Source organism: Musca domestica, unplaced genomic scaffold (assembly GCF_030504385.1).
Source record: "Musca domestica strain aabys unplaced genomic scaffold, Musca_domestica.polishedcontigs.V.1.1 178, whole genome shotgun sequence".
NCBI classification, from domain to species: Eukaryota; Metazoa; Arthropoda; class Insecta; order Diptera; family Muscidae; genus Musca; species Musca domestica.
This window is the reverse complement of record NW_026712236.1, coordinates 267,123-284,299: the sequence shown is the minus strand read 5'-3', so window position 1 is coordinate 284,299 and position 17,177 is coordinate 267,123. Positions and strand designations below refer to the sequence as shown.

The following is a 17,177-nucleotide window of genomic DNA, read 5'->3' as shown; positions in this document are numbered from 1 at the left end:
AAATTTTAGATTAAGTTTAGATTTGTTCGAATTGCTCACCTTTGGCACGAAGTACGAATGTTGCTCTGTGGCCCATTCCCGGCGAAGCGTTGCTTGAGGTGATCGATACTTTGGTATTTTTTAGTGCCAACCTTGCTTTCCAAAATACTCCAGACACAATATCCGAAGATTTTGGTGGCCATTGTGCGCTGGAAATGAAGCGAGGAACCTCATTTTCTTAGTTTGAAGCAGTTTTTTCATTTCACCCTGTATATCGGCAAAACCGACTGATACTTTTTAACTTCTTGGTACCAGAATACGGTACCAATAAATTTCATATTCCAGGATACTAAAATTGGCAACACTGATAAGTTTATAAATAATATTTTCAATTATGTCTTTATGTATTTGTTTGACAGTGCTTTAAATTTCAGGTGGCACTTGGCCATGGATAATGGCCACTATTAGTTTTATTAGCATAATTTGGTCTTGTTTTATTGGGAGGTCTGGAAAAGGAAGCCAGGAAAAACAAAGTAAAAACTGTTCCCACAATCCTACCATCCTCATCATTTGCAAAATATTTGTGTATGACAATTCATTTCATATTTTTTTTTTTTTGGGGGGTTACAATTTCTGCATAACCGAATGAGTGTCGGAAAAGGATGAACTTTTTTTTTTGTTATAAAAATCTCAAAAAAAAACTCAACTTTTTGTTTTGTTTTCTTTTCGGAACTTCTATTGTTAACGTTGTTTTTTTTTTTTACTGGTTATTCTTTATACCCTCATACTATTGTTTTTACCGTTACAGCTATTACAGTGACCGTGGCACTTGTGCCAAGTGTTATCTCAGTTGTCATACCTGCAGCGGACCACGACGTGATCAATGCGTACAATGTCCCAGTGGCTGGCAGTTGGCGGGCGGTGAATGTCATCCCGAATGTCCTGAAGGTTTCTACAAGTCAGAGTTTGGCTGTCAGAAGTGTCATCATTATTGTAAAACTTGTAACGGTAAGTTATGGTGTTAGCTACATACATATATATATATATAGAGAGAGACTACGAGGAAAATGTTATGGGTGTGCGTGTGGTTCTTGCAATTTATTGCAGTTTGAATGTTGGCAAGAAAAAAATTAGCTCGGTGTCAGTTTTTGAGGACCTTTTGTGATTATTTTTGTTTGTGAGTGTTTGACGGCCACTTTATCGCCCAAAGGTGAAATTCTGTCAATAACTTTTAAAAGGTGTGAATTGACGACATTTAAAGGGAAGTTTATGGTGTTCTGTAGGTTAAATAAGTTCAATGACTGGGTAATGGTTATTCACAGAAAAGTCAATATTGTATTTTATGATGATTATTTAATGATTTTTAGATTTAAATTTTTAACAAAACCTTATCTAATTCGTAGATGACTGTTAAGGAAAATTTAAGCATTTTACCAAAATACGTCATTTATTTAATTTATAATCATAGAATTAACAATTTAAATAACGCCTTTAATTTAAACATTTTCAGTATAAAAAATACTAACCTTTTCAACGTTAGACTATGAACAATAAAATATAATTTAAGGTCTCCGGATTTTTTCTATTTGGTTAAAATTCGTCGTTCTCAACACAAATTCGACTAAAATCGATTTTGATTTGGGCCTCAGACTTGTTCGACTTTACTCGCGAGTGGTAATATTCCGAAGAGGGAGTACGAGTTTAACAAGCAGTTTACTATTTAAGAGTAAAATCGAGGGGGAGAGATTATTTCGGGAGCTGATTTTTGTGTGTTTTGCTGTGTTTTGATGTTTTGCTGTGGACGAGCTGAGCGTGGAGCGGGAGGTGTTCAATATCATGCACAAAAGCTGAGAAGGGGAAAATAAAAGAAGCAGGGTATTCCAAGAGACTGATTAATTTTGTGACAAAAAAAGCAACCGAGTAATCAGTTGTTGGTTGTAAAAATACACATGAGTACTCGGAAAGATTTTTAGAGGATTTTACTCTAAAATGGTCAGAGCCTACTCGAGTTACGTAGGAAAACTGAGTATACTCAAATTCTTTTTTTTTCGCTCGCAAGAGTACTCCATCTCGAATTAGACCGAATATCACTCTATTCTAATTCCATTGAGAATTTTGATTCTCTGGTTTTATGCCCTTTGGAAGATATATTCAATTGAATACAAAATCATCGAATGGGTGGATGAGCAACAACAATAATGAGGTGCTTGGACCCGTGATCCAAGTTAAATGCGAAGGAGAATCAAGGAAGCGTTTTCGGAAGGTCAGAAGAATAATGCCAATGATTTAGCTCAGCTAAAGCTGAGTTTCTTGCCTACCTTAAGACATATATAAACGAGACGTCTAACTGTAAGAAAGACAATTCGAGGATGTTTGTACAGTATAATAGCGTGATCCATCTATCCATGTAGTATACCGTGTTTATCACAGGGAAATATGGCCTCGGTGTATGGGGAGAGGGTAAGACTACTTCCAGGAACATTATTTCCAGGTTTGAATATCCAGTCATTTCATCCACTTATTGGCAAAACCTCCGCGTTTAGAAGTTTTCCATAGAATCTGACGATTTAGGAGTAGAAAATCGCGGCAGTAGAAGGATATGAGACAGTAATAAGTAGTCATCCTATCGGTTATAAGCTTTTTGTAGCAAGGCTACATTGAAAGTATATTGACGCATCAGTTCAGGGTAGATCTTCTGGTTACATGCGACTGCGGGTCAAATACTATACTTTGTCATATTTCCGGTTTTTAGGGGATAGCGCACACACGATGTAGATGGAGATTGGCTTAGATCTTCTAGCTGGCAGATGGTGATGTTAGCGATACACGGCTAACTAATGAAAAGAAGACTAAGCGAATATATCGACATTCGCTTCAGCATAAGAGAAACACGTAGACATTTCACGACGTCTGAAGCATATACCGAGATTTGGAAAGCTGCTATGATGGAATTAGAGATTTAACAAATATTGGATCAGCGTATAAAGAGTATAATTTTTATGCCTAAAATTGAAGGAATGAAAGTGGAGGGCCACATCAACAAGGCGGCACCACATGTTAGACAGCCAGAGCAACAATTCAATTACTGCATCAGTCATTCCCGGTCGTGTTATTCCGCATTTTATAGACCAGAATTGGCAGCCTAGATCCTGCGATTAAACACCTATAGATTTGTATACCCTACACTACATAGTGGTAAGAGTATTATGTCTTTGTGCATTTGTTTGTAACATGGAGAGGGAAGCGAGATACACCCACAGTTAATTTTGAGGATCTTCCGTCCATGTCCGTCCGTCCATGTATTCTTGTGAACAAAATGCCGGTCGCATTTATTATCCGATTGAGATGAAATTTTCCAAACAATATTTTTTTTGGCCCAAGGACAAACCCTATTGAAATTGGGGAGAGTCGATTAATAAAGCTCCCATATTTATCTTCAACCGATTTTGGGTTAATTGTACTCTAAATGACCAATACCAGACCAAAGAACCTGAATTTTGGCACATCCGACCTAATTCAGTCTAGAAACAAGTTCATCAAATTTGGTGAAAATCGGTTCAGATATAGCTTTTACTCCCATGTATATGTATGTTTCATCCGATTTGGTATTTAAGACCCTCACATTCATAATACGCACCCCACAAGAATGATATTTGGTACCAGATATCAAATACAGCCAATATCAGTCCAAATGACCTGAATTTTGGCACATCTGACCGAATTCAGTCTAGAAGCAAGAACATCAAATTTGGTGAAAATCGGTTCAGTTATAGCTATTGCTCCCAAACATATTTTTCATCCGGTTTGGGATTTAAAGTACCTCACATTTGTAATATGCATTCGGCAACAATGATATTTAGTACCACATATATTAGAGAGCTCGGAAATGCCTTTGCCAAATTTTTTTCTAGATCGGACAAGATTTTGATATAGCTCCCATATATATCCTTAATCCGATTTCAGGCTAATATCAGCCCAAATGGAGTGGTTTTTCGGACGTGCGTTTCCCTTTGATGGAACTCAGCTCCGATATTTATTTTTTTTTTAATATAATCCTTCTCGAAGTGGCATCATTTACTATGTAGCAATGTTAGTTGGTATAAAAATTAAAAATGTCTCCGTCAAATTTAGTGAAAATTGATTCATCATTGGAAATTCCTACCATATATCAGTTCCTTCTGAAATAAAATTATAACTGCTCTAAAGCCAAATGTTGATAGGTGGTATACTTCGATCTACTTCAAAAAAAAAAAAAAAAAAAAAAGTGAGCTCTTCTAAATGTGCATAGTGGTGTAGGGTATAATATAATCGGCCCCGTCCTACTTTTGACTTTTCCTCACTGATTTTCTTTGGGTCTTCTGAAGTCGGTAGTTTACGCGAATACGCCGATGGCGACTCAAGCTTTAAAAGAGGAAATTGGGCGCTGCATTAATGAAATACCGCAAAACGGTCGTTGAACATTTCATTAGAAGTTCGCGTGTGTGTCAGCACAGCCGCAGCGGTCATCTGCATGATATAATCTCATTCTTTCTACTTTACGATGTAATAAAGTTTTCACATTTTTTCAAATATCTGTGTTTATTTAGCATATAAAAATGCGTTCTAGTTAGGACACCCTTTATAAGTTGCCGTCGATTTGGCCAACTGATACATTATTAATTTCTATATCATTTTTTTATACCCTCCACCATGGGTAGGAGGGTATATTAACTTTGTCATTCCGTTTGTAACACCTCTAAATATTCGTCGTAGACCCCATAAAGTATATATACTCATAATCAGCATAAAATTCTAAGAGGATTTAGCGATGTCCGTCTGTCTGTCTGTCTGTCTGTCCGTCTGTCTGTTGAAATCACGATAGAGCCCACATTATTTGACGTAGACCTTTGAAATTTGGCACAAAATGAGATATATCGGTCCACGTTCTGGTATAGTCCCCATATAACGGTACCTCCCGATATTCGGTATTTTGATGATTTATGCCACATTTTTTCACTGATTTGTGTAAAAGTTGGTATTTGTGGGTCATAATGGGTCCTAGTTCGTGTGGCGAAACATTGTAATTATAGGTGCACGTGTTGGTGTAGCCCCTATATAACGGTACCTCCCGATATTCGGCATTTTAATGTTTTTTTGCCACATTTCTTCTAATGTTCTTTTACCCTAGGGTGGAGGGTATTAAAAGTTTGGCCCGGCCGAACTTAATGTTTTTTTACTTGTTTTTTTTTTTAATTTCATTTCGATTTTATTCCATTTAATTTAAATTTTATTCCAATTTTCTCTTCCTTCAATAGGCGCTGGACCCTTAGCCTGTACATCATGTCCTGCTCACTTTATGTTGGATGGTGGCCTTTGCATGGAATGTTTGGGTTCACAATACTACGATTCGCCAACGCAGACATGTAAAACATGTCATGAGTCGTGTCGTTCATGTACAGGTCCCGGCCAGTATTCATGTCAAACTTGTGCCTTCCCACTACATTTGGATCGTTTGAACAATCAGTGTGTACCATGTTGTGCCAATGATGCATCACCGGAGGATCAGTCATGTTGTCACTGTGACAAGGATACAGGTATGAAAACACACACACTGAACTTTAAAGCACGTAAAATGCACAAAGAAATTCTTGGAAAAACAGTTATTCGTGGTGCATTTTAAAGGTTTAAATGAACAAAACTGATTTCCAAAATTTGATTTTTCCTTAAAATCCATATCTTTAGAATTTACCATATTAACATTATTCAATTAAATCTCTTGTATCCCTTTCTGTTTACAGGTGGTTGCATCAATGCCTCTCCCGCTGGCAAACGTCGCATTGCCGCCGCTGCTGAACAGCAACAATTTGGCAGTTCGTACGGCAACAGTGGTGGTCTCTATGGTAACCTGTTAGACGATTCGGATGGATCAACAGGTGTTGGTGGTTTATTCTCACGTGTCGGTTCACCTTTAACAACTATCACAGCAATTGCGGTTGCCGCCTGTCTTCTCATTGTTACAGTATTTGCTGTCATTTTTGCCGTCTTACAGGTTGGTATTAAGTTCTTGTAGTTCCTACATGTATGTAGTTTCTACATGTATGTGTGCTCTCCACACCTCGCTTCCTTGTCAAATACACTCTCCTGGCATGTGTAAACCCCATATGCACACATAACTAGAAGCTTTGGCCGGGTACACCACAAATGGTTGGTTTGTCGAAGAAGTAGAAGAAGGTGAACAGGTTTTGGTGAAAATTTTATATCCAAAGGATTTTGTAGACAAATCAAAATGTGGATTATGGTAAAGTAAAGGTGTTATATGTGTATTCCATGCATTGCATGCATGTGCAGATATGTGTGTAGATATTGCGAATTGTCATTGCTGCATCATTGCATAACCATTCCATATGGGGGATTGTATGAACCAAATCACCCACCGTTTCTGGCTGTTTCACACATCCCCATGAAGTGTGACTACCGTTCATTGGTAAAACTTAACGACATGTCCTTTTGTTGTCCTGCGGCTTTTTCTAGTTGTAATAGAGGTCAAATGGTATTGTGGCATTGTCTTGTGTTGGGATTATTATATCATCCTGTGTTTATAACGACAGGTTTTGCGTGTTATAAGTTGTCAAAGACAAAAATTTGTTGACATTATTATGGGATTTGATATGAAAAGAGACTGGGAATCTATACATCATGTTTAACAAAATTTATAACACGCAAGTTTAACAATTTCTAGAGATTATTATGACAGGTGGACGAAAAAGTGTGTAAGCTCATCGAAAGCTGGTAGATATCTTTAGATTGTAACTGCAGAAATTATTTTATTGTTATTAGAGTCATACCAATTCTTGAAAATATAAAATAATGGATATTATTCTTAATGTGGTGTCGGAAATTGTTCATAAAAGCTCTTGGTAAGAACATGAGGAAACAGGTCATATGTACCCTCAGCATATGACTGTACAGGGCGAGATGAAAAAACTGCAACCAATTTCAGATTGCTGTCATTGATATGCCACTCGTCCGACAGCTGTTAAAATTATTCCAGTGACAGCTCATTATTTGGTTTACAGATGTACAACAGCATTTTAGTGAAAAGTTTCCAGAAACAAAGTTATTCGTGATGGAACTAAAGCGTGATAGTGTGATTTATTTATATTTGGCCGGAAAACCACAAGTGGCTATCGTTAGAGCGCTTCAGCATTTAAATGTGAATAAATCTTTTGTGTTTCGTACCATCGCTCGTTACTGTGGTACTGGTAGCGTAGCCCGACATCAAGGAAGTGGATTGGTTGGTCACCAGAACTCAAGCGCCGGCGATGGTGGTGGTGTGGACCGCCATAAGAGCCGAAGGTCGCTCTCCGCTCTTATTAATCGATCGTGGCATCAGAATAAATGCCGAATATTATCGCGAAAAAAAGTATTCTGGAGGGTGTATTAAAGCCTTGGGCACGCAAACATTTTGGCCGCAGACCTTGGACATTCCAACAGGACTCAGCACCACGCACTCAGCACGCGCCACCCAAGAATGGTTACAAAATGAGATTCCTCGCTTCATCACTAATATCTACGGATACCAATCCGTTGGACTAATGTGTCTGGAGTATTTTAGAAAGCAAGGTTGGTACTAAAAAATACCAAAGTGTCGATCACCTCAAGCAAGCGTTTCGTCGGGAATGGGCCAAAATACCGCAGAGCAACATTCGGGCAGCTTGTGCCGGTTTCATGGGCCGTTTGAAGGCGATAATTCGTGCCAGAGGTGACTAATTCGAACAAATCTAAACTTATTCTAAAATTTGATGCTATTTCCGACATTTTTTGCTTTTATTCATAAAATTCAAAAAAATTTATGGCGTTTGACTTTGTTGCAGTTTTTTATCTGACCCTGTATATTCTTAATTACTATAAATTTCTATGTCGATTTAGCGATGTCCGTCCGTCGGTCTGTCTGTGGAATCACCTACCTCCTGAGCGAAATGAAGTAGTTTGATACAATTTTGATCAGATGTGTTTTGAAAACGGGCTATTTAGGTCTACATTTTGGTATAGGCTCTCCAGATATTCGATTGGTGTCACTGTTTTCACCGGAATTGTTTAAAAATTAGTATTTGGAGTTCGTAATTGATACTAAATCCTATGAGACAAAATTTCCTCTACAGATCTACACATTCATATTTCCACATATAACCATACCTCCCAGTATTCGGTACTTTGATGATTTTTGATCCATTTTTAAACAGAATTATCTCAAACTCGATATTTGGAGTTCATAATAGGCACCACCTTCTCTAGCAGATAATTGAATGTATAGGTCCAAGGATTAGTGTAGGTCCCATATAGCTGAACCTCCAGATATTCAGTATTTTGATTATATGTGTCCCACTTTTCAGCAGAAACGTTTGAAATGTGGTATTTGGTCCTATGATAGAAAATTGGCTATTCAGATATCTAAACACTAGGCCGAGCTGCTATTTTACTTGTTTCAACAAAAAATTGGTCTTTCAATATTTTAGATTTTAGCTTTTGATTTTAGAATTTTTATGTGAAGTTTTTATCCACAGACTTTTTAAGGGCAATATTAAAAAAAATAAAAAAAAAATAAATAAAATTATTTTTCAGACAAGAACAATAAACCCAGACCCTTAAAAAACATTTAACTATATGTGACGAATTTTCAAAATTTGCCTCTTATCTCACATTTGAGTCAAATATTTTATATTTATTATATCGTTATATTTTATATATCGTTTCCTTATATAATTTCTTCAAGGGTAAAACATTTTAGGATCACTAAATGCATGCTGAAACTGACATAAAGTACAACATCGCATTTTTACAACCTAAAACACAACCCTATGAATGCCACATCAACTCTTCAACCCTACCTCGTATTTCTAATCGCAACTGATTTCCATTAATTAATTAATTTAAAGACTTATTTGCAGCCATTAATCACCAGTTACGTGATTTATTTTATTTAACATCTCGTCATTTTTTTTTCCTTCTTTGCATGTCAGAAAAATTAATCGAACCTAAAATCTTACCTGGCAATTAATCGATAAATCACATTAATGTGAAACGTCAATCTTAAATCACCATATAAATTTCTACAAGGCATATTGTCAGGCTACGTATTCTTTTAACAAAAACAACAACAACAAAAATGTTATAAAAAGGAGAAAAGTTTAAAAAAATAAATTTATATTCCATTTTAACGGTAAAATGAAAAAGGCAATCCATTTTTTGTCCTTTTTGTTGCTCTCTTTTAGCCTCATTGACAAAGAAGAAACGAACGACCGAAAAAAATAACGTAGGCCATAAAGGAAACCCCAGCTTTTAGTAAAATCTTCCATAACAATTTTACAATTTCCTTTAAAAAATATCGCCTCAATAACTTCTCATCTTCTATGTGGCTGCAAAAAAAAAGGGATAAAATATGCAAATATGTCCTACGTTCCATATATCCAAATACATCCACACTCAGTCATTTTCAGGCTTCGAAGTAAGTGTGGTATTGGATTCTTCTCATATTCTTTTACATGTTTTTGCCAGCAGACCTTGTGTGTGTGTTTGCATGGGCCAGGGGTTTATGTGCGTGGTAATGGAAGTGACATCAAGTACTAAAGTAATGACAAAAACGTTTCGTAGGCAATTTGTCAAATGGGTGTGTGAGCCAGTTTGAGGCCAGTACACATATGTACATACAAATATATGTGGTACTGTAATGGATCAAGTCGAGGTGGTTTGTAAGGCTGTTCGCATCTGGAAGAAAGGAAGTGGTTGTTTATGTGACACTTCATTTTATTTTAGGGGTTTAAGTGGTCTATTGAGGATGGGTAACTGATACTTCATATGGTATGACACCGAAGCTTTGTTTGCAAAATATCGCAGATTTAGTTCCTCTGACGGTACCTCCCGATTCAAAGTACTTTGGAGGTGAAATGATAGAAAGAAACTTTCTGTGATTTAGGTATTCTCTGCAGATACCCCTTTAAATATTCTTCATATATTTTCAATGTCGATGGTACAAAACAGTTCGACCCGGTCGAATTTAAAGACATTTTTAGTTGTTTCATGATCAAGGTATTTTTTTAGGCATTAGGCCTCTTTGGGCGAAGTCTGTTTTGCAGCATTGAAGTCGATTTGGTCATGTCCGTCTGTCTATCTGGTACGACTGATAACTCTGAAAGGTACCATCCAATTTAGTTCAAATTTAGTATATTGTAATATATTTTTATCAAACTTAGATTAATTTTAGATAAGGGCTATATTGATCCACTCCTTCGAGTACAGACCATTCAAAAGTTAAAAATTTTCAAAAAAAAAAAAAAGCATACTTTAGTGAAAAGCGAAGGAGTTTTTATCATCTGATTAGACCTTTTATGAAAATAGCCAATACCTCTCCATTCCTTCTTAAAGGCATAAAATATGAATTAAGCTTTAGATTTTCCCTTAGTCCATTCCAAAATTTTACACGAATGTACATGATGTTTTTTTGAGCAAGAGAATTTAGCACTTCAGGCATCTTCTTCACAAGCCGTCAAGTTTTTCAAAATAATTCAAACATTATGACTCTCATAAAACGATAATTAATTCACAACTAATAAATGGCTAACGCTAATAAATAACTGGTGGAACGGCTGAATTTTGACATTTTACATGAGGCTCAGTCTTAGTTCGTAGGCGTGTGATAAGGCTAGATTTTTCGAAATTCGCACTAAAAGGGTACGAAAAATAGTAAAATGTACTAAAAATTTAATTATTTGTATTGAACAATGGGAACGAACTAGAATTCTGAGATTTGGATTGAGAGTCACTTATAGAATGCAGAATAGATAAGCAAGAAATATAGAATAAGACATAATTAGGGGAAACTTTACAAAATGACTGAAGCTGGAATTTTGACATTTTTTATTAAAGAGATGGTTTTAGAATTGAGTACTCAAGTGCACGAAAAGTCCTAAATAGTACTATAGTTGGTACAATTTGATTTGGATTAAGAAGACGGTGCTTAAAATCTTATTAGAGTCGTTATACATGTGCAGCCTGAACATATGGCGGTGGTTTTATACAAAAAGTATTGAATAGAACTATATTTGGTATTAGGTTAAGGAAAGAGATACAATTTTGAAATTTGATATTTAGATTACGGATAATATCTGAGGTTGGTGTTTGGAGTTGGGTTTGGCTGTTCGAAAGTACTAAATTAAACTTAAACCAGTAAAGAAAGTCTTAAAGTCGGGCGGGGTCGACTTTATGATACCCTACACCACTTTGCTAATTTAGTAGAGCTCCACATACAATTAAATTTTTTTATGGTAGAATTCAATCATACACGCTATGATTATAATTATACTTTAAAGTTCAAAGGACTAAATATGCCGAAGCATTTTTATCTTTTAAATTCGGAATTGTATTGCCCATTTGGTGCACAATTAATTTGAAATCGGATAAAGATATATATGGGAGCTATATCCAAATCTGAACCGATCTCGATAAAATTTGGCAAAAATATTTCTGAGCTGTATTTGATATATTTCCCTGAATATCGTTGTTACGGAGTGCATATTACGGTTGTGGGTAACAAATATAACAAATCGGATGAATAATATATATGGAAGCTATAGCTATATCTGAACCGATCTTCACCAAATTTGACATACTAGCTTCTAGACTCAATTTGTTCGTAAGTGCCAAATTCCATCCCATTTGGACAAATATTAGACGTTTGGTGCACAATAAAAGGCAAATCGGATGAACAATATATATGGGAGATATATCCAAATCTGAACCGATTTCGATCAAATTTGGCATACATATTTCCAGGCCTAATTTGGGTGTGTATGCAAAATTCCATACAATTCGGTCTGATATTACACGTTTGGTGCACAATAAACGGCAAATCGGACGAAGATTATATGGGAGCTATATCTAAATTTTGACCGATTATCTCCAATTTCAATAGGGTTCGTCCTTGGGCCAAACAAATGTTGCTTGAAAAATTTCATCTGGATCGGGCAATAAATGCGACCTGTACTTTGTTTACAAAAATACATGGACAGACGGACGGACGGACATGCATAAATCGACTCAGAATGTGATTCTATGCAGATCATCAAAAGGAATTATGGGTCTATCTCGTTTCTTTCTGCCTGTTACAAACAAATGCACAAAGACATAATACCCTGACCACCTTGTGGAGTAGGGTATAAAAGCTGTTCGAAAAGTATGAAATTAAACTAAACTTGGTATTGGGTGAAGGGTAGAGCTGAAACCGTGAAATTTTATATTGGGATAACTGCTGGAGTCTACGATTTAGATATGGAACGGTTTTTATGAGTACTAAAATAATACGAAAAATACAAACATTTACTAAATTTGGTATTGAAAATACCGAAAATCGGGAGGTAACGCTATGTGGGTGCTTTTTAGAAGTCACAATGCACAGCCGATTTAATACAGTTTGACATTTCAGACTCTCAGTGAATATATGGCCTCCCACGTACTCAGTTAATAAATTGTCTCACTGGTTGATATTTAAGGTCAGATTTTAAACATTTACATATCCCAAACAAATCTTTATAATTTCTCTTATTAATTTTTTAAGAAGATATTGTTTTTCGTTTTCGTTCCTTGAAAACCCCCTTTTTAAATTATTTTGTTAATTGACCTTTAGTGTATTTCACAAAATTTCCCCAACTTCCCTCGAAAGGATGGTGTTGATTTTCTACGTGATTTTTTCCTTCCTTGGAATAAAAAATATTAAAAACTCCTTTCATCCATTCACAGCCTTTCTACACTTTTCTTTATACGACGGGTGTTCTTTTTTTTGGATTTCGTTTCCATAGTTGTGATTCCTGTGGCTGGCTCCTCTTTTTTTTTTTGGTGGACTCTGTTACGACGGTCCATGTCATTGCAGCCTAAACTGATGGCATATCTAATGAGTTTTTGTTAACAGCGATGACGATGATGGCAACGATGTTGGTAGAAAGAAAAAAAACGACGGGAAATGAAAAAAAAAGGAAAGTTGAAACATAAAAAGGATATAAAAGGGATTTTATTTGCCAACATGATGTTGAGACTAAACGTTTCAAGTATTTGATTTCTGGTCGCTCGTCTTTTCCAGCCGCATCTTTTTATTTTTTCGGAGTCGTTTTATGGATCTGTTTGTCTGCCTGCCTGAATGTCTATCTTTTCGGCTGTATCTTTATGTCTTGGCCCATTAAAAAACTGCTAGAAATCATTTATTTAAATGCTCTCTAAATACGTGTGTGGAGATTTTGTAACCCTTTTTTTTTTTTGCTCCGCCAAACTCTCATGTAACAGACATTTTGGCTGATGTATTTTCTCTTGTCTGTGTCTATTTTTCATGGTTGTCTTACAAACCACATTGTCTTTCAGAAATAAAGAGCTAAAACAATTTAGGGAATTTTAATAGTTTATGGCAGACGCCAGCGGGTTTTTTTATGCCCTCCACCATACATAGTATGGAGGGTATATTAAGTTCGCAATTCCGTTTGTAACTCATCGAAATAATAATTTTAGACATAACAAAGTATATATATTCTTGATCAGCGTAAAATTCTAAGGCGATCGGCCCCTGTCCGTCCGTTCGCCTGTTGTAATCACGCTTGAGTCAATACGAATAAATATAGAAACCTAAAATTTTGCACAGATCAGTCTTTTGTCTGCAGGCAGGTTAAGTTCAAAGATGGGCTATATCGGCAAACGATATTGTATAGCCCCCACATGACACCCCCTCCGGAATTCGGTATTTTGATGATTGGAGCCTACAGTCAAAACGAATAAAGATAGGAAGCTAAAATTTTGCACATATCAGTTTTTTGTCTGCACTCACGGTCGAAGTTCGAATATAGGCTATATCGGTCCACGATATTGTATATCCCCCATATAACGATACCCCTCCATATATTCCGTATTTTTATGATTTTAGCTACATTTTCAATAGAATTGCCTAAAAATCCACACTAGAAGTTCTTTCTGAGCACTTTACCCCCTGGAAGAGAAATATCGATATAGGTCCACGATATCGTATAGGTCAACGGTACCCCCCGATATTCGATATTTCGATGATTTTAGCGACATTAATCACCGGAATTGTTTCAAGTTTCGTATTTAGAATTCCTAATGATTACTACAGCCTATGACAAAAAATTGCGTATGCAGGCCCCGGTACGGTATATTTGGTATTTTGATGATTTTATCGACGTTAATATCCGGAGTTGTTTCAAGTTTCGTATTTAGAATTCTTAAGGGGTACTACATCCTATGACAGAAAATAGCCTGTGCAGGTTCACGTCCTCGTATAGCCCCTATATAACGGTACCTCATGATATTCGGTATTTTGATGATTTTAGCGACATTATTCACCGGAATTGTTTCTAATTTGGTATTTGAATTTCGTAATAGATTCTACAGCCTATGACAGAAAATTGTCTGTGCAGGTCTACGACTTCGTATAGCCCTCATATAACTGTACCTCTCCATATTCGGTATTTTCATGAGTTCAGCAACATTATTCACCGGAATTGTTTCAAATTTCGTATTTAGAATTCTTAATGGGTACTACAGCCTATGACAGAAAATTGTCTATGCAGGTCCAAGTCTTCGTATAGGCCTCGATATATAAGTACTACCCTACATTCGGTATTTTGACGATTTCAGGTACAATAATCACCGTAGTTGTTTCAAGTTTCGTATTTGAAGTTCCTGATAGGTACTACAGGCTGTGACAGAGAATTGTCTATGCAGGTCCAGGTCTTCGTATAGCCCCGATTTTATGATTCTAGTAACATTATTCACCGGATTTTTTAATTTTCGTATTTGAATATTGTAATGGCTTATGACGAAAGTTGCCTTTGCAGGACCACGTCTTCGCATAGACCTCATTAAAAAGGTAACGCCCTATTTTTGGTATTTTTAAGATTTTTACAAAATTTCTAAGGGATAATATTTTTTATTTCTCTTTCTTTTTTTTAAATTTCCAAATTGGTTCCAAATGGTGCAGGATACTCAAAGTTCGTCCCGGCCGAACTTTTTGCTTTTTTTCTTGTTGTTTTTTATTATCTTTAGAAATGTTTTATTTAAGGCAGTGGGGATATTTTTTCATTGGGATTGATGTAATCCGTTTTATTAGACTTTACTTATTTTATATGGCCCGTGATATGATGGATTATTCCTTTTGTATCGTTTAGAAATGTATATTTGTATTTATATCTAAAAAATACGCTTTCGTTAATGGCAGATAAACTAAATTGACAAAGTACGAAATTGAGAATTCTTCATGCCTCTCGCCGAATTTTAAATATTTTTTATGATTTCTTTACATATTAATCAAAAATATATATCTAATGACATGAAACTTTATCTTTTTTTCAATTTCAGCGTTCAAGCAATCAGGCGGCAGCACGTAAAACTATACGCTATAACAAAGTACCCACCAATAATCGCAGAAGAAATCGTATAACTTCCTCTAGTACATTACTTAAAGTCGATGCCGAGGCCAATATCGATGATGAAGACGTCGAAGATGAAGACGACGAAGATGAAGCAGTGGTCGATTATTACGACGAAGAAGAAGAAGATGAGGAAGAAGTCTATGAAAGAGATTTGCAGCAATGCCAAACTCAAACGCCAACTCTTGCTGAAGATGATGATGATGACGGAGATTTAGACGATTTAGAATTATTTGATAAAAATACAAAAATTAACATAGATAGAAAACAACGAAACCAGCAGCGACAAACGATGCCGTCGTCGTCTCAGGGGGAAGAAAATGAACTGCACACATTTGTGAGAGTGCCCCTTAAGAAGACCTCATCATCATCATTGCGTCAAATGTCATCCAGTAGTTCCGAAGATAAAACGCAAAGAACATAGAAATGGGCAATACACTAAAATGCTGCACTGAAAATCCCATACAAAAAACCAAGAACCTGTGAAAACAAAACAAGCAAAATAAGAAAATCATAAATGGAAGAAAATTGATTAATTGTAAATTTTGTAAAAAGAAAATTGTACCTTATTATATAAATGAAAAAAAAAAAACGAAAACAAAAAAAAACAAACAACAAAACAGAAAATCTACAAAAAAACTAATATTAATACGGAAATTGAAAAATTAATTGTAACAGCTCTAAGCTTAAAAAATTAATATAGAATAATTAATAATTTGATTTTTTTTGTTTCTTTTTTTAATAAATAAATAAATTAGCTAATAATCGGTATAATAACAATAATAATTAATAGAGCATTCAATTTAATTTTTTTTGTCCACTTGAATTTTATAACACAAACATGAATATAATTGTTTTTGCAAATCTCAATTATTTTCAAGAATCTAAACATAAAATTTTATTTTTTTGTTTATTACACATTTTATTATTTGATTACAAAAAAAATGATTTTAATATTTCCGAAAACTTTTTGATGTCTTTTTTATTATTGTTTTACATGCAATTTTTTTGTTTAATGTAGTAAAATGTTTCCTTTGCTTTGAATAGTGTCTTATTTTATGTATACATATGTTGAAAAAAATTGTTTTTTGTTTATTTTATAAATTCCCCTCTATTTGTCAATGTTCGAACACGATAGCCACACCCATACACAAACAAACAGCAAATATCATAAAAGGGAAACAATTATATATTTTTTTCTAATTTATAAAACATTTTTCAACAAGCACCCTTGAGGGGTCTTATTATGTTATTTCTATCACACACACATTTATTTGTAGAATTTAATTACTGATGTATCTCTTTATATAAAAACAAAACTCGAATAAAAATTATAATTGGATGAGATAATCTCAAAAGAAAATCATTAAGAAATTGTTTTTATTTTTCTAAAAGACACATTAAAAGACAGAAATTATATTTTTTGTTGGAGTGTGAGTAAAAATCATTTCTTTGGTAAAGTGGAATTTGTGATAACATGGGATTAAATTAAATGTTATAGAGATGTACTGGTTGCGTATTTAAAAAATCTTAAAAATCATAATATGGAGAAATATTACTCGGTCTATACCAAAGCCTGGACTATATAAAGTCAAATGACTTAAGTTAAAGAGTTTAGTACCCATCAAAAACTGAAAAAGTGTTCCCTTCTATCTGAATTGAAAAGGAGTTCCTTCTGAGAAGGAGTTACCTCCTGGAAGAGTATTTTCTATAAAAGTCCACGATATATCCCCCATATAA

At 35.1% G+C, this 17,177-nt stretch overlaps 1 protein-coding gene across 1 annotated transcript in view; it reads left to right on the top strand.

Annotated features, from left to right (window-relative positions):
* The window catches only part of LOC101890230 (furin-like protease 2), a 487,563-nt gene extending 470,763 nt beyond the window's left edge, over positions 1-16,800 (top strand). The window contains exons 13-16 of the mRNA XM_059120791.1: positions 788-987; positions 5,274-5,552; positions 5,757-6,007; positions 15,367-16,800. Coding sequence (XP_058976774.1) covers positions 788-987; positions 5,274-5,552; positions 5,757-6,007; positions 15,367-15,861 — 1,225 coding nt within the window. The 3' untranslated portion in view covers positions 15,862-16,800. The remainder of the gene's footprint in view (positions 1-787; positions 988-5,273; positions 5,553-5,756; positions 6,008-15,366) is intronic.
* Positions 16,801-17,177: the final 377 nt, after the last annotated feature.